General features: G+C 33.1%; 1 protein-coding gene and 1 long non-coding RNA gene across 2 annotated transcripts; both read left to right on the plus strand.

The window, feature by feature from the left end:
* Positions 1–3,007: 3,007 nt before the first annotated feature.
* LOC107874801 lies at positions 3,008–3,956 on the plus strand. Its single transcript, XM_016721536.2, has one exon. It carries the CDS (start codon positions 3,224–3,226, stop codon positions 3,797–3,799), a length of 576 nt encoding a protein of 191 aa, XP_016577022.1. The 5' UTR covers positions 3,008–3,223; the 3' UTR covers positions 3,800–3,956.
* A 14,259-nt stretch (positions 3,957–18,215) lies between these two features.
* Positions 18,216–19,420, plus strand: LOC124899319. Its single transcript, XR_007056675.1, has 2 exons — positions 18,216–18,354; positions 19,018–19,420. It is a non-coding gene; the product is annotated as an uncharacterized LOC124899319 (long non-coding RNA).
* The last annotated feature ends 2,382 nt before the right edge of the window (positions 19,421–21,802 follow it).

The following is a 21,802-nucleotide window of genomic DNA, read 5'->3' on the forward strand; positions in this document are numbered from 1 at the left end:
TAGGAGAGGCATCATTTGTTCTGGGCATTGAGATTCGATGAGATAAATCTCGTAAGTTATTGGAGCTTTCATAAAAGGCCTATATTGATCGTATTTTAAAAAAATTTAAATGAAAAATTGTAAGTCCGGTGATGTCCCTGTGGTGAAAGGTGATAAGTTCAGTCTAGACTTGTGTCCCAAAAATGATCTTGAGAAAAATTCTATGAAAGATGTGCCTTATCCAAGTATTGTTGGAAGTCTTGTGTATGCACAGTTTGCACTCGTCCTGGTATTGCTTTCATTGTCAATGCTCTTGGACGTTATCAAACTAATCCAGGAAAAAGTCATTGGGTTGCTGCTAAGAAAGTAATGAGGTACTTGAAGAAGACAAGAGATTATATGTTAGTGTACAAAAGGGTTGACGACCTTGAGGTAATTGGTTACACAGACTCACACTTTGCTGGTTGTCCTGATGATTTGAGGTCTACTTTTGGCTTTATCTTTATGTTTGCAGGAAGTGCGATATCTTAGAAGAGTGTGAAGCAAACTCTTCCATCATCTTCCACTGTGCAAGCAAAATTCGTAGCTTGTTATGTGGTGCAGCTACACATGATATTTGGCTTAAGAGTTTTATTTCAGGGCTTGTGGTAGTTGATTCCATCTCTAGGCCCTTGAAAATTTATTGTGATAACAAGGCAGCTGTGTTTTACTCAAAAAATAATAAATCTTCTTCAGCTTCTAAGCATATGAAAATAAATATTTGGGTGTGAAAGATATGTTTAAAGGAGAGTATATTGTGATTGAACATATACCTACCGATTTAATGCTTGTTGATCCACTAACCAAGGGGTTAAGATTCATAGTTTTTATGCAACGTGTTCAGAATATGAGTGTTGTTAAGCCATTTGATTTGTTGGGTTAGTGGGAGTATTTAATATTATTATTCATTTGTCATTAGACTATTCACCTTATTGTTTCGGGCTTATGATGATCTCTTGAATTGACATTTATGTTATGATAGATTTTGCTATCATTTATGTTGTTGATTATTATTGTGCACACTTTAATATTGTTTTATTATATTAAGACTTTTTACCTTACGTGTTAGTTATGTCTAATATTGATAAGATCATATTGTTATTTTATTGGATCTTTCTTTTGGAGACATATATGGTATATTATTCTACCTTGTGAATTTTCTGGTTGCTGCACCATGTAATATGTTGCACATGTTGAACCTTGAAAATCAAATTTTTCGGTGGAGCACATGTTGTTTTAGTGCTCGCACATGTTGTAACAAAAAATTGCGGTGACGATTTTTCTATAATACGCATGTTGATTTTAAGCGTACATGTTGATATGAAAAATTGTTTGAAGGATTAACATGAAATAGCCTTGATTTGGAGTCCATGTTGACTATTTCTTGCTACACTACCACATCATTTGGTTTATGTCTACAAGACTTCAGTGTTAGTAATTGTGGAGTGGTCGTGCATCGTTGGTTGATGCAAGTACTACTGCAGTTCAACAATGATGTTTTGCTTGACTGAACTATGTTGGAGATAGCTTTCCACCACTAAATATTTATGGCCACTGTCTATTCAGTCCGAGAGTCATTTTCATAAAAATAAGTTTTCCAAAACTTTTCTTTAAAAGTTAACGCTGTCCAAGTGGGAGAATGTTAGAATTATTTATTTTATGTGGACTTAACATTAACTTTTATTACATTAAAGTAAAATGGGCTGATGTTATTAGTTGGTGTACAAGACACAGGCCGTGTATTCATGCGGATTTCATATGGACCTGTATCCATTTCATGTTATTGGTGTGAGCTAACAATAGTGTAGGTCTGTAGTAGACCTGTGAGCCCATAATGGGGGTGCACTAGGTTAAGGCTTTTAAACCTATAAATATAAGGTTAGGTCCCCTATCTTGTCTTTAACATAAGACGTATTCCATAAGTTGTCAGCTCTCATAAGCACAGGAGAGGAAGACTCAGCCTAGTTTGTCTTCAGTTACAATGGCGGACAAGGTACACACCTTTCCGCTCTCATATTCCGTTATCGTCTTCAGTTACGTGTAAGCAATGGCGGACAAAGATACACACCTTTCTGCTCTCATATTCCGTTGTTGGTTTATGTAAATCTGTGGTGTGGTGTGTTTCTCTATTAATTTCAACACAATTTATATAAACTTCGATCAACATTTACATCAAATTAATATGAGAAGGGTTTTAACATATACGAGTAATATTTTTCATATAATTTTCAAACATTTACATTTTAAATTTTTTTTCGTTGAACAAACTGTATTATTGAGAGCCCGAACATCTCCATCCTTTTACAACCAATTGTCTATACTACATACCAACGAAACAGGAAAAAGAAACGCAGAACCATCAATTGACCATCTACTAATCTGGTATATCGACTCATACCATCTTCCCTACTTATCAATTCTTGCTAGAAAACTAATTCAATTTATCTTTGAAAATTAGTCAAATTAACTCTCGTAAAGCGAAATGTGACAAGTAATTAAAAGGAACTAAGAAGATTTTTTTGTTTTTTAGATAATAAGAAACAAACAAACTAATTTAGAACTTAATAAGAGTTGGGCAGATTGAATTATGATTCAGTGTATAGTTCATCTTGATTTAATTCATCTCAAAACAAATAATATTGAACAACTTAACAAGTCACTCGCTTATTAGTGATTGAAGTTGTTTTAACCGGCCTAACTATACAACTCAAGCCGCATGTTTGACACCCCCAATACCATGCCTCAAATTTGTAATCCACGTGAAAGGAGAGGAAAAATTGGGAAATATCTTTTGATGGGTGAAAATGACTTAAAAGGACAATTCTAAAGCTAGAACTATAAAATCACTACCTCTAGCCTTTTCACTCAAGCGTCTTGATATTGGATTCGCTCTCTAATAAATAAAGAAATAGAATATTGAATCAACTCGAAATATACGTGGTCCGTGTCCAAGCGTGTCATTTTATAAGAAACTTAAACATATAGATTACTTCACTGTATCCTCTTCCTCTGTATGAAAAGCCCCCTATATATACCACTCATTGCTTCTCATAAAACCACAATTCTTTGCCAACTCAATCTCCTCTAAAGCTCTCTCTTTCATCGATCTCTTTCCTTCTTATGTGAACCAACAAAATCTCACATTCCAAAAAATAAAAATCTTGCACGAGAATATACAGAACGTACTTAGCTTAGACAGAAAAAAATGGATAAAAAATTGCCAGTTGTAGCGAAAAAGTTCTGGAAGATAGTCCGTGTGGCGTACTTCATGTTGAGAAAAGGATTATCGTCAAAGAGAAAGCTAATGTTCGATCTCAACTTATTAATGAAACGTGGCAAGATTGCTGGCAAAGCCGCCTTTCAAAATCTCATGTTCCAGGGCAATAATAATATCAATCAGGGACACCAATCAACGTCGAAGGAGTTTTACGAGTTCAGCTGCAGTAACAGCCCAGCTTTTCATCTCCCATTCCACCTCAACAAACGCATTAATAAGCATAGTCACCATGCCCATGTCATTGAGAAGCACGAAGATGTTTCAATGATAAATGCTGCTGTCTTTAAGGCATTGGAGATGATACAGAGTGAAACGGCATCACCTGCTTTGCCTGGATTCGGGAGGACACCTACTGTGAGGCAATTAAGGATCACTGACTCTCCTTTCCCTTTAAGAGATGGAGCAGATGAGGGTGACATGATGAGCCACGTAGACGAGAAAGCTGATGAATTCATTTCTCGATTCTACAGAGATTTGAGACGAGAACCTTCTGCTTTTGCTTAATGTTATAGAAGAGAGTATCGAAAAAGAAAATCATGTTAAACAGTTTATAAATGTGATGATACCCCTAAGCTAATTATTCGTTTCATCCTGTAAGACATTCAAGGCTTAAGTCCTGAAATTTTGCATCAACAAGTTGGTTAATCCTCTATTAATTTGATTTTGATTGCCTACTACTTGTTACCTTTTGCTATTCTAGAAAATCAGAAAAGATAAGATTGAAGATTGAAGTATACAAGTTAAACATGGAGTAGAATAGCAAGATAAGAATCATTCTTTCCTTTCAGCTCAAGAGACTGCAAAATTAATAACAGGAATAGATTCTTTTTTAAATTTCCCAGTCCTCGGGGTTGTTTTGTCTTAGCAAAAGATTTCGAAGGGGGCTAGGTCTGACCTCGATACAAACACTTATTGGGTGATTACATCGCTCCAACAATAGAACCAGAAGAGGCTAGCTATACAACACATGACATCCTCTAGTGTACGAAAAGCCTAGCCCCTAACTAATATGAAATTTAGATCTTATACTAGGCATTTGCCACTTATAGGAACGGATTCCCGCGTATTACCTTCTGTTAACCGAGTACATATTAGGCCTTCGTGCCAAAAAAACTCTTTATCCAAATTATTTTGTCAAATACCCACTCACAGGTTTTAAATTCTTTGCCACCCACTTAATTCCACCTCACCACCAACTTTTTCAACTTAACAATTTCAGCCCCAACCTTTATAATAATTCACTTTAACTCAATACTTCCAACTTAATAAATTCACCCACAAGTTTCTAATAATACACTTCAATCCACTTCATCATCCACCGTTATATATATAAAAATAATATCTAGGTTTCCAAAAATATTAAAAAAAAATAATTCCAAAAGCTAAAATAGAAAGTGGTTATTTTTTCCACCAAAAAGCTCCGATTCCGGCCACTTTTCCGACGTTATTTTTCGGTGATCAGCTGTAAATTAGTCCACAAACATCATAAGCTTGTCCATTGCATCCACTGTTACCCCATTTGTTTCCTATCTTCTCAAACACACTTCCCACCATTGTTATAAAACTTTAAATCACTCACATTACTCAAAACCACTTTAGAAAGTGCATTACAGCAGCTCAGGCGACTCCAAGTTCATTTCTTTATTCCATAAACCCAACAATCATTGATTACAAGCAATATTTGCAATTTCAAGTATTTGTACGAAAATCTGCGCAGTCATCGACCCGTCCTCGCCAGTCATCGACCGTGCATACAACACGACATAGATCATAAGCATAATCTACCATCGATCGAAGCTTAATTCTAGGATGTATATTGCAAAATTTGTTCTGGTTTCTGGTGATTTCATGAGAGAATGGGCGGAGACTTCGAAATGTTGGAAATGGAGATCATTTACCAAGGTGACAATTCTCATTCCTGTTCGCCGCAATAGTTCGTATGACGAATTTGTTGCAAGCGTAATACAGAGCGGGGATCTAGATTGCGCACCGAGCGACATGGTGATTAGTTATGTAATGCATTCAAAGGAAAAGGTGAATCCTATGATCATAAATAGCGATGTACGTGTGCTGACGTACATAATGGATGTTGATGCAGATGGATTTAGGCCAATTTTGAGAATAAATGTGGTTGAGAAATCCTTTGAAGGACCGCTAAATTCAACAGTACCCCCACCGCAGCGCCTGACAGTCGACGATGATTTGATCGACGACGATTTGAATGATTACGAGAACGATGTCGATGATACAATTAATATGGAAGATTATTCTATACATATGGAAGACTTTTCATTGGACTCGCAAGATGATGAAGAAGACCGTGAAACGGAATCAAAAGCAGGACACTCTTTCACCGACGGAACCAATTTCTGTTGTGGTCAAACATTCACCGATAAAAATGAGCTGAAAATGCAACTAGACGCAGCAGCGGCGAGACAGTCTTTTGATTACTATATAAAGAAGAGATGCATAAAATTGATGAAGACGCAATGCTTATCTTGTGGTTGTGGCTGGCTGTTGCGGGCAAAAAAGTACGCCTCGAACAAATTTCGCATATACAAGTATGTCGAGATGCTCACGTGCGGCGTTGAAAATGCCACCCGCAGGCACAAAAAAGTCTCATCCGAATTGATTGCTTCAATATGCGTAAATCATTTTCAAGATGGTAAGGGTCCAAGCATAAGAGAAATTCAAATAATTGTATTTAAAGAGTTGTGTTGCAACGCAAGCTATTGGATGTGTTGGAAAGGAAGTGTAATTACGAAGAACATCATTCACGGCACACCGAAGAACGGATATGCTTGCTTGCCGGCTTTTTCCCACATGGTGGAGTTATTGAATTCCGGGTCTTCTTACTCTATCATGGTAAATCGGATGGATGGATCATTCGTTTACTACTTCTTAGCATTCGGAGCTTGCATATGAGGATATGCCGTCGATGACCCACATTTGTATGGCAAGTACGGGGGGCGTTCTGTTGAGCGTCGTTGCACAGGACACCGAAAATCATATATTTCCGATTGCCTTTTATGTCGTTGATAAAGAGAACAATGCTTCTTGGACCTTCTTCTTCCAGAAGCTGAAGTCTATCATAGAAGATGAACCAGATCTATGCGTCATCTCCGACAAGCACATTAGTATCGTTAATGCCTTCTTCTGTGTATACAGTCGTGCATATCATGGACTTTGCATGAGGCACCTCGCTGAAAATCTTTGCGTAAATTAATACTGCGGAGAACATCTTTATCTATTCTACGTCGCGGCAAAGACTTGTTCCTTTGATGAGTTTAGCAATAATTTTGTGGAATTGAAGACTAAATGCCCCGAGGTAGCTCATGTCCTTAAAAATATGCTTGGTTTTGAAAAATGGAGTAGAGCACACTTTCCGGGTAATAGGTACGAGGTGATGACCACAAACATCGCCGAGTCGCTCAACTCGATTTTAATGGATGAACGGGAGTACCCCGTATCGTACATATTCAATTCAATTGCTAAAAAATTTGGTGAAAAGTTTAGGGAGCGGCATGCATTTGTCGGTGGTAAAGAGAACATATTTGTGCCTTTTACGGAAAGGATCCTAAGGGATAATAAGAGTGCTAGCAATTCCTTGTATGTGGGTATTCTAAACGGGGCTCTTGACGAGTATGCAGTGTTCGGCAACGACGTTACTGCCAAGGTCAATCTCTTGGAGAAGAGTTGTTCTTGTCGGAAATTTGACTTGGTGAAAATACCGTGCGAACACGCGATGGTAACTTTGCGAGCAAAGTACGGTGATGGCAAAGATTATGGTAAATCCATCTATGAGTACTCTTCGCCAATTTATAAAGCTGAAAGTTACCTCCTCGCATACTCGAAAGCAATTAACGTGGTCCCTCCGGAGGCTGAATGGACTGTGCCACAGGAATTGGAAGACACCAAAATTTCTCCACCCCTGTACGATCCCAAACTCGAAAGGAAGAAAGTCAAACGCACTAAGGGCGTTGGTGAGACATTCAAGTCCAAAAAGAGGAATAGGTGTTCCATATGCAAGAAATCCGGACACAAAAGAACCACGTGTAGAATGTGCATCAAATCATAAATAGGTTTTTTTTAGCTTCAGTTGTAAAGCTACTGTTTTGGGGGATGAATGTGCATTTCTGTAGATTTTAACATTCAGTTATTATCGACCTAAAGCTTTGTCTACGATAGACTATCTATAGTCTACGGTATATATAATATATGATCTATAAAATATTATGTATTGATTATATTATTGCTGATCTAACACGTTATGTTGGTCATTTTTCCGGCTTATCTCTCCAATCGATGCAATGAATCATTATTTCCCTTGTTTCCCGTTTCCATTTATTAAAAAGCTACACAAAACTTCTCTTCACGAGGAAAAACAGTTGGTATACGCATACGAAACGTTTTCTCTTGTCAGACATGTCGACCTACTATTGGGTGGATATATGAACGGACGGAATCTACAGGTCTATAAGTACAGGCCCTCTTTCTACGCAACTCTTTAGTTTTTCCTAAACCGAAAATATCAGAAATCGTCTCTTCTTCTTCTTCTTCACCCAAATAAAAAAAATACCTCCAAGAAGGATACCCCTGCGGCCCATCAGACGTGTTCCTCCGAGGCTCTACGACCTCCTCCTCCTAAGGAATGATTTGGATTGGCTTTTCTATGGGATGGGTCAAGACCGCATCTACCTGGAGCGGGAGCTTCGTCGAATTGCTCATTTCTTGAGGGCAATTCTGAAAAGGCTCGGAATGGAAGGCCCTGACTACATCACCCCCACCATCCCCATAATTTAGTTTAAATGTTTTATTTTAGTATATGTTTTTAAGTTTTTTTAATTTTTTCATTGCTGAAGAAGCTTTCTTTGTAGGATCTTGTTAGAAGAAAGCTTCTTCCATTTTCCCTTTTTTTATGTAAATTTTATTATATAATGCAATGAATAATTTTAATATAACTATGTTTCAATTTCTTATAACAATGTGTGTTTGCCATATTTGTTCTGATCCCTTGTTTGAAAACTCGAATCAAATATGTTTGCCTCTTCAAGTTACAGTATTGTGGCTTGACTAATTTCCTGAAGAGTAAAATCTAATATTTAGATTTTATACAAAGTATTTTATCGACTGTACATATTAGTCGATCGTAGACTACATGAATCAATGGATCATCGGGTAAATTAAAACAAACAATAACAGATTTTCAAAAAATAATTTAATTTTAAAAGATTTAAACAGATTATCACATGTTATGTGGCTGGTGGAAGAAAATAATTACATTAAAAATGATTTAAATAGATAATCACACGTTTTGGGAATTATGAAAGACAATTATTAAATTTTAAAAAAAAATAATAGCAACATGTATTTTGGGCTGGTGGAAGAATAATTAAATATAATATGATTTAAATGGATAATCACATGTTTTGTGGCTGGTGGAAGAAAATAATTTAATTAAAAAAGATTTAAATAGATGATGTTGGATTGGTGGTGACACTTAATAAACCGTCGTATATCATGCACTATGTCCTCCATCGATCAGTCTGGTATATCGTAGACTTTCACGTTTATTATCGCATCAACTGATATCATTATTATGCGTAGACCATGGTGATCTATGTACACAGTTATAGACCATCACTTGGATGTAGTTAAAAAATGATTAAATAAATTGTAAATAAATGTGGTGTGAATTTCTACACATGTTAAGGAGTGTAAACAATTTACATAATCATATTAGAGCTTAGACAAATCAGGGAGGGTGAATTAAGAAGTTTGTGGATGGGTAGTGGTTGAATGCTCAATATCGTAAGAGTAATGTTTCTCAAAGTACAAGTATGTATTAAGGATGATAAATGTTTTACCACTATCAATTGCACACACTCTTTTGATTTAGGGGTAGTAATGAAAGAAATATGTGGAATGTGTAGGCATCAAATACAATACATATCCTATATACATACTTATGCTTTGTTTAAACATTACTCTTACGATATTGAGCATTCAATCACTACCCATCCACACACTTCTTAATTCACCCTCCCTAATTTGTCTAAGCTTTAATATGATTATGTGACTTGTTTACACTTCTTACCATGTGTAAAAATTCACACCACATTTATTTATAATTTATTTAATCATTTTTAACTACATCCAAGTGATGGTCTATAACCTTGTACATAGATCATCGTGGTTTACGCCTAATCATGATATCAGTCGATGCGATAATAAACGTGTAAGTCTACGATAGACTATACTGATCGATGGATGACATAGTTCATGATCTACGACGGTCTATTAAGTGTCATCATTAGTCCAAGATCATCTATTTAAATCATTTTTAATGTAATTATTTTCTTCCACCGGCCTCAAAACATGTGATTATCCATTTAAATCATATTATATTTAATTATTTTCTTCCATCAGCTCCAAAACATGTTACTATTATCTATTTATTTATTTTTTAATTTAATTATTCATTTTTTAACTACCTCCACGTGATGGTCTATAGATGTATACATAGATCACGGTAGTCTACGCATAATCAGTATATCAGTCGATGCACTAATAAAGGTGTAAGTCTATAGTAAATCATACAAATCAATGGCTGATGGGTCATGATCTACGACAGTCTATTTAGTGTTACCACCAGTTCAAAAGAGAAAAATTACTTTTCCAACGGTAAAAACGGCTACTTTTGTAAGCCATCAGTGTGAACACTTTGTTTTTACTTCATATATAAGGTGTACATCCCTCCTTATTTTATTTCATCAACTTTATTTTATTTTTAACAATTCTACAATGTCCCAAGCATTTCAATCATCCAATTCTAAAAATACTCTAATTTATCATTGTGGGAATGCGACTGTCTTGAGGACGTCACGTACGGATTCAAATTCAGATCGCAAATTTTATAATTGTGCAATTGCAAAGGTGAGGTGTGCGTGTTTTTTTTTTAAAACTTAAGCTAATGGTTATGTAATTATTATTTTTCCTAGGATAATGGCGCATGCTCGTTTTTCAAATGGCTTGATGAGCTATCACCTCCATCCAGTCCATCAACGTTTATTTCGGGACTCAAGACATCAAATTTTCAAGGCTTGACAAAATTTAATCTACTACAAAGGCTCCAACAATGCGAAGAAAATAAAGATTTTCTCATGACTTTGTTCAAAGAAGCCAAAGAACAGAGGGATCACTTTAAACTATTGCTACATGGCACCCAAATAGAGAGGGATCAACTAAAACAAAAATTGATTTTGGCCGAAGAAAGAGAGAATGTCCTAAAAATGATGTTATGTGCTATAATGCTAGTATTCGTTCTTTGGAAAAGTGTAATATGGATGTAGTGATACTGAATAAATAATAATAGTTCTACTTTTGTATAATGTTAAATACTATTTTTGATAGAACCATAGTCAATTAAACAACACGTCAACTTAAATTCAACCAACAGGGTAATGATAGACTATGCATACGGTATATGGAATATTAAGTATGCATTCTATGATATCAAGCATACAATGTACCAACGACCACACCCTGCATATTCAAATTCCATGCCACAAATCAGTTTGATAGAAACAGATTCAGCTCAGAATCATAACAAGTTTCATAAAATAAAAGAACACCAGATCCTTCAAACTTCATATTTGTGAAAAAAAAATTATCATATCCTAACAACTCATCATTTAACAACAAATTAAACATCTTACTATTTAAATATCCCTTTCCCTAAGTTCCTCATCAACACAAGTGTTATTGTTGATTTCATCAACAATGTCCATGACCACATCTGTTTGGACAGCTTCAACTTTTTTTTCTCAACAATTGCAGATGCTTCTTCATTCTCACCTTCTTCTCCTTCTTTTTCAGCATGTGCATCAGCTGCTGCTTCTTCAGTTTCCTTTTCTTTCACACCTTCTTTTCTTACTTTACCTGCAGCAGTTGTTTCTTCCTTAGCTTTAGCAGTTGTTTTTTCCTCAGATTCTTCTTTTCGTTCACCTGCTGCTTCTCGCTCAACTTCTTCTTTGTCAGCTTCTTCTTCAATAGTTTTTCTTTTTTCCGCGTCTCCTTGTTCATCTGCCGCCGCTTCTTCTTCTTCTGCTGCTGCTGCTGCTACTTTTCCACCTTCTTCTTGGCTCTTATCTTCTTCACCATCCTTCTTTTCTTCTTTTTTACCTCTTCTGCCACAACAACGGCCAACTCATCCATTTTGCTCTTTTTTCTCCTTCTTTATTCTTCTCCGATTCATGCACATGCACTATTTCATAATATTGCAAAGTGTTACTGATATTTAAAACTGAATATTCATTAACAACATTGATTAATGAATGAATTTACCTCGCTCATGTTTTCGCTCATCATTTTCCTTTTTCTTCATTCTTTTCTCTTTGATATAGGCAGCAATATTTAACACCGCTTCCTCGAGCGCAGCCACACGTTTATGAAGATCCTCGGGGGATAAGTTTCCCACTGCATCTTTGGAGGTGCTCGGAGAATCATTATCACCAACGCATACTCCAACGGGGTTACCACCCAAATTTTCGTCATCATCACTGTCCTCATTTGAAATGAGGACAGTCACCCCTTCTAACTCTTTTTTCAAGTCATCAAGGACGTTATTCTTCACCTCGTCCGTATATGGATCAAACGTAATCATGTAATCCATCTTCGTCTCACGAACAATAGGGATGATGTACGGATGCACGTTTTACCAAATATCAATTAATAATTACATAACATTCGATAAAATGGTACTATTATTGCATTATAGAAAATAAGTTCATACCTCGGTTTTCTTTATACTTGAATGGGTCGCCTTCGATTATCTTGTCGCTTTTTGAAGTGTGCCATTTGAGGATGCGGGGGATGGGTAAGGGCTCATCCATTGATTTTCCAGCTAATTGTCCAAGATGAGGAAATGCCTCATAGATCCAAATCTGTAAACAGTACAACAGTGAAAAAAATAACTATGAGTCTATGACATAGTATAAATAAAATGATAATCTACGATAAACTCACTAAAGGGTTTATGGTAGATACCATGAATGCCCAGGGAAATTCGAATAGAGCATAGGATGCCTCCTGTTTCTCATCAAATACTTCTTTCTGCTTCTTCAGGTCACTTTTCTTCTTCAGATAGTCCATGGTCAGTTGAAATGTCTCTTTTCCCCAAGGATACTTCTCGAAGAAACTCAAAGAGTCGACCGTTCGAATCAGTTTTGTGTCGACAACCTTCGTCGAATTTTTCGCAATCCATGTGGTGTGCAAGAACCACAGTAGACAACACTTGAACTTCTGGTCCTCGTTCAGCTTATTCCCTCTGATCAGGTGTAACAAGTTGGCCGCCGTGATGTTTTTATTTTTTGTCACCTTAAAACAAAAATTGTCCCCCTTTACTAACACCTTCTTCATTTTTTATTCACTAGGGTATGATGAGCAGTTCAGCCCCGTGATCAAACAAAACTCTTTCAAGCCAAAACATGCAGGCTTGTTGTTAACGCAGAACCACATCTCATGACGCATCTTATCGTTATTAACGCGTCGCAACAGCAAATAATGGACCAACTGCCCATTGAACTTGAGATGTTCCGGCAGGTTTCTCAGGGGTCCAAAACAGGGCCGCTTGAATCTTTTCTTCAACTCTTGGTCGACAAGAATTTGCTTAAATTCTCGATAAGCAGCCATTCTTGATCTGACCAATATCTTTGCCGGGAAAGATCCGACCTCGTCAATTATCGTTCGAAGGTCATACCGCTCCACGGAAATGCACCTTGAAAGATATTGCACAGACAACGAATCATTATCCTCATCATCACTATTACTCCCACTTCCCTCGCACTCTTCACTGTCATCACTGACACTCCGCTTGGCAACATCTTCACTAGAATCGACGTAGTCGCTTATCTCCTTTAACTTCGAATCTGATTCGGACACCGACTCTTTAATTTTCTTTCTTTTTGATATTTTTTCAACTGCCGCAACTCTTCTTTTTCTACTACTACCAGGGGTATCGTCTTTCTGTTTAGGAATAACATTTTTTCTATCCATTTTCAACACAGACTACATCTAAAGAACAAATCTTCCATTTTCAGTTCATAGACCACAAGTCTATCAACAGAAATAACTCAATGATCAAATGAAACCCCACCCCCGCAAAAAAAATAACAAACACCCCACCATTAAACAGTTCACTAAACAATCATACAATAATTGAACCAAAATCGAACATGCAAAATATCAAAATACAACAATTGCTAAAAATCAACTAGTGCACCTAATCAAACTAATTAGCTATTAATATTTCAATTTTCACTATTTCAGCAATCATGTTTTAAAAGAATTTCATACGTCTGAAAATTGAAATATATCTAGGGCATTCTTATTTCATAGACCACGGGTCTACGAATAGACCGCGGGTCTACGGACAGAAACAGGACGCTATTCAAATCAAAATGTCAAGATAACTCTTCAAACAACAATTATACCACCATTCAACACTTCGTTACTAAAAAAAAATACGATTAAATCAAAACACCAAATTCAAAAAAAATAAAAATCCTACATCACTACCAATCGATTAGCAAAAAGAAAAATCATTTAAATGGATCTAGAAATAATCGAAACTCGATTTTAACTAACCTTGCGAAGCAACAACGTCCCCTTAGCAGTTGCAGGCGAAGAACATGCGAAAATGGCGTTTTTGGGAGAAGTTGTTTGAAAGAGGAAGTTGAAAATTGAAGAGGAGAGAGAGAGGGTTTTTTTTTTTTAATATTGGAATAAATGGAGGGGGTTAGGTGTATTATATTAAATTTGTAAAATTGTATAAATGATGAATTGGTCCCTTGACCCACGTGTGGGCCCCACTTTTTTAACTTTTTACACCCTAAACCTAAAAAATAAATCAAAAAAAAAATTAAGTAGATATTTGACAAAATAATTTTGCAAAAGTTCTTCTTTGTCAATTATTCCCTACATACTAACCTGCTGGAGTCTTTTCTTCATCAAAACTATTATAAACTTCTTATTAACACAATAACAAAATAATAAAGTCACGAATTTCATGTATTCAAGTCATATAAACTGTTCATCCCAAAAAATCTCATGTCCTAACGTCTTCGAGAAACTCGCTAAAGGTGACTGACGTCCGCACCTATTTTTGTTTCTTCTAATAAAAGAAAAATGAATTGTACCCAGGATATTTCTTAATTAGCTGACTGATATATCTTCATATGCATTTTGCACAGTCCAAGATGATTGATTCAGCCCCTTTACTATTGTTATTACTATTATGAACCAGGATTTGGAAAAAGAAAAATTGCTAACTAAAGTTAATTTTCATGTACGTACAGTATCACACGCATCTACAAATATTATTTGTTAATTTGCTCAAGACACTCCAAACTCTAATTGTAGCCAGGATATTATTGTACCATGCCAAAAATAAATTAATAATGGCCCAATTAATTGTTAATGTGCAAACAAAACTTCACATCAACAGCTGAAAAGATTGAAAACTACATATAAAGTGTAAGCTCTCTTCTTCTTGGTGTGAAATCTTTTGAGGAAATTAATTGTATAGATTTAATCCAAAAGGAAACAATAGTTAAGAATATTTTGGACTGATTTAAAACCTAATAATGAAGTTACTAGTGGAACATAAAACGGAACAATGGGACTCCACCAGTTTTCCTAAAGAAAAACTGTCTTATGTTCATAAGTGGAAATATGTAATGTTTAATCTGCGTCTTTCTGTAGTTACTTTATTTAGACTAGTATTTGTTTACAATTGTTTATTGTAGTGGGTTGTAAAGCCACTCCTTTGCTTTTTTAGGTTGGCCATCTACCTGGACCTCTTTTGGCAGAAACATCCACACACATATCCTATATATAAATTATTGATGCACATGATGGTTGTATAAACTTTGAGAGAAATTGTGATGCTTAGTAAAGTAAAACACAATTTAAGACTTCAACCGATTTTGAAATCAAAACTACATAGATCGAGACAAATGTCACCTAATTAACCTTAAGAAATGAACCATCGCCTTTATTCAATTTAAAAAGTTAATTCAAAAATATGTAAGGAGATAATGATCCATTTCCTTCATTAATATCATTTGTAAGATGCAGTGTGGATAATATAACATTAGCTTCCTATATTGAGTAAAATAGTAAATCAAGAATACGAAAGAGCCTAAAGGTTACACTCTCCAAAACTGTTTGGTCAGTAATAGAGGAAGGAATCCGTACATAATCTATAACCTATATCTATATTCATATCTATTGACTATAATCTATAATCTATATCTATAATAATCTACATCTATATTTATAATTTATAATTTATATTTATATTTATATTATAATTATAATATATTAAAAGTGTGAAGGACCTTAGAAATATTGTTTGAACTTTTTGCCCTTTATTAACATACTCTGCAATAGACAAAATCGTCTTTTTACTTTTATTTTTAAATTTATCATATAATTATTTTTATAATATTGAATTCTTAAATATATGGTATTAGGACTTTAGTTTATGGTAAGATTTTTTTTTTAAACTAGGAAGCTCTAAAATATATGACAAGAAATATTTTCATTATATTTTTACGCTTCTAAACCAATTAAGTTTTACCCTAGTTCAAAAAGGATTTCTATAGATAAATATAGTACTTTGATGTCATTTGTTTGTGCACGTTAACAAACAAACTAGCTAAAACTATTTTTTTTATTTGATAGCAAAAACCCTTGTAAGTAATGAACTGAACTTAAAAATTATGTATTACCAACATCAACATCTATTGTTGTGATAATCAAGTTGGCTTTCTCAAGCTGGTTTGATGTGATGTGGCTCACCTAACAATATTCTTATTTTAGAAGATCACTCTAGCTTTATTTTGTAATACGAAAATCACTTATTAAAGTTAAAAAAATTAATTTGTTACAGATTACATATTAAAAAGAATACTTATATTTTCTTTTTCGTTGTAGGTTGCATCGAGTTGTTTATTATAATTATTATGCGAATATATTTCTTAGATATATGTAGATTTTAGTAGAGTGTATGATTTCACAACTATACTAATATATTAACTTGAGATCGTAGAAATTCAATATTAATGTACTTCATAAAATACAAATATTTTCTCAAATCCAAGTGTCTGTTATCACATTTAATAAAATTTATTTGTAATTGTCACATTCAATTATTCAATATACACATATTTTCATAAAATTTTTACCTTCCCAACAAGTCTATAATCTATATCTATAATCTAAAATCTATCTATAATCTATAATATATTAAATATTAAAAGTATTAAAAGTGTGAAGTGTCTTGTAAATATTGTTTGAAAATTTTGCACTTCATTAAAAATCTTTGTTTTAGACAAAATCATCTTTTCACTATTTTTTTTTAATATTTGATAGTTGAAAATTTATTAAATATATTTATGGTAAAACTTTTTCTTGTTGGAAGTCATCAGCATTAATTGACAACTAATACTTTTTTCATTAGTTTAAGAATTATAAATCAACTAAATTTAATTTTAAAAAGATTTAAAAAATCTAAAAATACATTTAAAAGAACTAGAATAAGAAAACATTAAGAAGAATCGAATTTTTAAAAGTTTAAAATAAATAATAAAAATGTAATCAATGATAGCCAACAAAATAGATAAAAAGCAACAAACAATCAAAAAAAAAGTATTAAGGATTATTTGGGAAGTGGATATTGTTAGGTGTGTCCTAGTACATTATGTGGTACAACAATGATTGTGTAAGAAGATTAGGATAAAGTTACAATATTAGGACTCAACATTCACACAAGAAGATTGTATACGGCAATGTCTTGTTGGACAAGTGAAGTCCCTTTTAAAAAAATGCTTAAAAGTTAAAAGCACAAAAAAATAAGTTACTCTTCAAATACCCACTAACTAAAATGATACTCCCTGTGTCCCTTTTAAGTGAAGTTTTGGAACATTGTAAAGTATTTCACATATTTTTTAAATTTGATGTTCATTTAAATTACATCACATAAATTGAGATGGAGGAAATATTATAAATGATGATAGTACTATGATTCGTTTTATTGGATCAAGGTTTGCTAAACAAGGATGAGTGCCTGAATATTCAAATCTTCTGCTTAGATTTGGGATTTTCTTTGTAGAATCAACTTAAGAGATATAATAATTGGTTACTTCTCTTCAAAAAAAAAAATTAAAAAAAAATGAAAAATTTGAAAACGAAAAACAAGAATTCAGCTTTCCTTGGTTGTAGTAGAGTAGCTTTTGCTTTTGGAATTACTTTTAAGTTTTCAAAAGTGTTATGATGAGCAATTTTTATTGCAAACCTTACAAAACTAAAAAGTATAAACGACTTTGCAGGTCACACTATTTTTCAATTGGGGTTTATAACGTATGGACAAGTTTTGGCAAAAAAGAGATGAATACTTTGACATTGTACCTTTTCAAAATGGTCCATTTTTAATTCTTTTTTTTTTTTTTTCAAAAAGAAGCAATTATAGCTTGGTTTACTCTTGGTTTAAAGAAGAATAAATTACACAAAACCACAAATCTAAGAGATTTTTTATTCAAAATTTCTTACTTTTTAAACAAGTATAAATAACATAAATACCAACCCTTTTAAAAGTAATTAAACTCTCTCCCATTTTTTTAATTACTTTACTCTCTTTCCATATTAATATACATAAGATATTCGACATATACGTAGCAGCCTGTGTATATGTGAATTTGTTACTGCCGTTAAAAATGAAAATAACTGATTCCCGTCCTTTAAGGACGTAATTTTTGCAGCTAATTAATTAAGTGGATTACTGCATCCCTTAAATTATGTAACAACTATTGAAATTCAAATTTTGAATTATATAAATACATTATAGACAAATCAAAGGAAAAAAACGCAAAACAAAAGAAAATCAAACACCTATTTGTCGATCGTTTTGAAGAAAATAAATTAATTGAAATTCAAGATGATGAATATTGTTATTCTTTTGAGGTACTCTAGTCAATGGAGAATCGAAACAAAAAGAGGTATTATTTTTTTTCTATTCTTTTAAGTATTATTGTCATGGGATCAATGACGTTTTTTTAGGTTGATTTCGTCAATTTTTTCAGACAAAAAGAGGTATTGTTTTTAACAGAAATAATTTTTCAGGCAAAAAGAGGTATTTCAGTTCTGTTATGAAATTTATTTACTTAAATTTGCGTGAATATTAGAATGACGTTAAATTTCATTTTGCAAAGATTGTTTTCATGTTGAGCACATGAAATTGTCTGTTTTTTTCGAATTGGATTAATTGATGTCCTAAATTTATAAATTGCAGGGAAACAAGTTTATGTTATATACATAGCAATGTCTTCTATTATTCACATATACATTTACTATGTTTTGTATATGTGTAGAATAACATTTTGGTAGTGCGTTGTTTGCATTCACAAATTGATTGACAGGCTGAAATATATATACTTTATTGAGTTGTAATGTATATTTTATATCTTATGTTGTATATGAATTTTTTTCTCTGTGTAACTGATTTGTAAGACCCAAAATGAAAAAAAAATCATAAATTGTTATTACTACTAATCATATTATGATTGTCTATTTCAGCTGTGTCCTCCGATGTTATAATAAGGATTGTAAATGGATGTCGAAAGCATCTAGTTACAAAAAAAACTGAATCTTTTTTTATTCAGGTCAAGGCTTCTTCAACCTATATCTACTCAGTTTATGATTCTGGAAGAAGATACATCGTCGACCTCGAAAGTGGATCGTGCATCTGTGGGAGATTCCTTGTCCTCACGCTATTGCCATCATGAAGTCAAAACATGTGAAAGAATTTAGGTCATACTGTTGCGTTAATAAGTGTATTCAATGTATAACCAAAGTATAGTATCGTCTACATAATTTACTATTGAAACTAGAGTTAATATGTATTTATATACATATCTGTTATGCATTTGTCCAACTACAAAATATTGTTATGAAAATACATGTTCATTATCGAAAGTTAACATACAATTGAGCTCACAAAATAATTGCTTGTAAAAGTTATGTATATTATAATATTTAGTTATGTATATATGATTTGTGGTTGAATTGTGGTTGCTAATGTGTATTCTATATTAATTTGTCATTCATTCACGTATGTTACCATGTGTTCATTAGCATACGTTAATTCCAACAAAAAATTAGTAGTTAACCTTCCTTATAATATATATGTATATTTATTCATAAATTCTATGTATATGTAGACATATACATACGTTCACACTACTAAAAAAAACTGAAAAACCGACCACGAAAATCGACCACAGATTGTGGTCAGAAAAAACCGACCACATGTGGTCGATTTTTTAAAAAAAAAGAAATTTTTTTTTTTTAAAAAACGACCACAAGTGGTCGCTTTTATATTTTAAAATTTCAAAATAATTTTTTCAATAATTTTTATATTAATTATTAATTATTTTATAAAAAAAAAATCGACCACTTGTGGTTGATTTTTTTTTTAAATAATAATTAAAAAATATTTTTGAAAATCGATCACTTGTGGTCGATTTTTAATTTATTTTTAAAAAAATCGACCACTAGTGGTCGGTTTTTAATTATTTCTTTAAAAAATTCTTTTGATTTTTTTTAAAAAAAACAGACCACTTGTGGTTGGTTTTTAATTTATTTTTTTAAAAAATATTTTTAAAAACCGACCACTTGTGGTCGGTTTTTGAGCTAAAAATAATAATAAATAAATAATTTTTAGTGAGCAATAATTATATATATGTAATTGATACGGAAAACAAAGCTAGAAACTAAAATTATAACTAAAGAGAGGAGATGAAGATGATAACAATGACACAAGATGAAACAAGACACGGATTCAACACAAACACAAGGGAAATTGCATAGAAAATAAAGATAGATAGTGAGGCCAAGATTATTACAAGATTAAGAACCAAATGTATTTTAACACTAACCCCTAATGAATGTAATAATCAAAACCACACTGTTACGGTGACCGCCAAGGTAATCGACTCACCTCAAGATCCACCGTTTTCAAACAAAGAATAATATTGGCTTTTCCAAGCCCTATACTAAGGATGATTTTTCTAAGTCCTAACTAAGATTATGCTAAGGTGGTCTACTCTCAAGAGAGAGGATTTTCAAATGTTTCAATCTTTCATCATTCAAAACTAACTAGCAAATGAACTAATAGAACCTATTTATAGTCTAACTTATTACATAACAAAATGACCATAATACCCTCAATGAAAAGGGGTGGTCATGGAGTGTTACTTGGACAAGGCTAAGTGACCAAAATGTCCATAATAAAGGCCCAAAACCGTGAGTTATCGATTTTTAATGCTCCAAGCAATCTTCCACACGTGGGATTGCTCTTTGGTGTACTTAAATCGGCCCCTCCATGTAGGATACTGTGTCCTCAGTGCGACCAAAGCTTGATGCCCCACGTACTGACTTCGAATGATGTCATCGAAAGCTAAGGTGGCCATTTGACTCGCATCAGTAATCAAATATATGTATATATAATATTTTCATTAGAAATACTTATATATATATATATTTTATTTTTATTTTCAAATTACACTGATCACACGATGTCGATAACGGTCTATTATAAGGTAATATAATTGTGAATGTGATATATATAGTACGCATTCAAGCGTTCATATACATATATACATACATACATATATATATTATCTAGTGATCGATTGATGAACGATGTAGTCAAAACCTAATATTGTATTAAGATAGTCAAATATAATTAATCGATCACTCATCTGAGTAAGTATAAGAAGCACATCGCATTATATTATTGGATAATATACTTGTGTACGTATGTGATAGATATAGTACGTATTTAGAACTTGATATAGTCGATAGTGTGTATATGTGTGTGTATGTATAGGTATATATACATATACATATTATACAGTAAAGGTATATTAATAACATCCGATAATGTAATCGATAATTCATCTGAGTATTTATAAAATATGTTGTATATTTTTATGGGGTAGTAAAATCGTGTATTTGATGTTTATAATACGTATCTGAAAGCTGATAGACAATTTAATATATGTATATACGTATATCCGTGTAGTGCCGTATGCAGTAATCGAAAACTAGATAACTGAATGTATATATCAAAATATTTTGAATGATTCATTCATATATATGATAATATTGAGGATTGAAGTAATGATATAATGTATGTTGATGTGATATTAATGTTAGTCAAAATAATCGATAACTCATCAGAGTTTGTATACGAAATATATTAAGGGATAATATACTCGTGCATGTATATATAGTATGTATTTAGAACTTGATATATATAGTAGATAGTGTGTATATGTGTGTGTATGTATAGGTATACATATATTACGTAGTGAAGGTATAATGATATCAAAAACTAGCAGAATCTACCAAAAAATAATAAATACCTTGATTTGAAACGATTGA

This window comes from Capsicum annuum, chromosome 6 (genome assembly GCF_002878395.1).
Source record: "Capsicum annuum cultivar UCD-10X-F1 chromosome 6, UCD10Xv1.1, whole genome shotgun sequence".
Classification (NCBI taxonomy): Eukaryota; Viridiplantae; Streptophyta; class Magnoliopsida; order Solanales; family Solanaceae; genus Capsicum; species Capsicum annuum.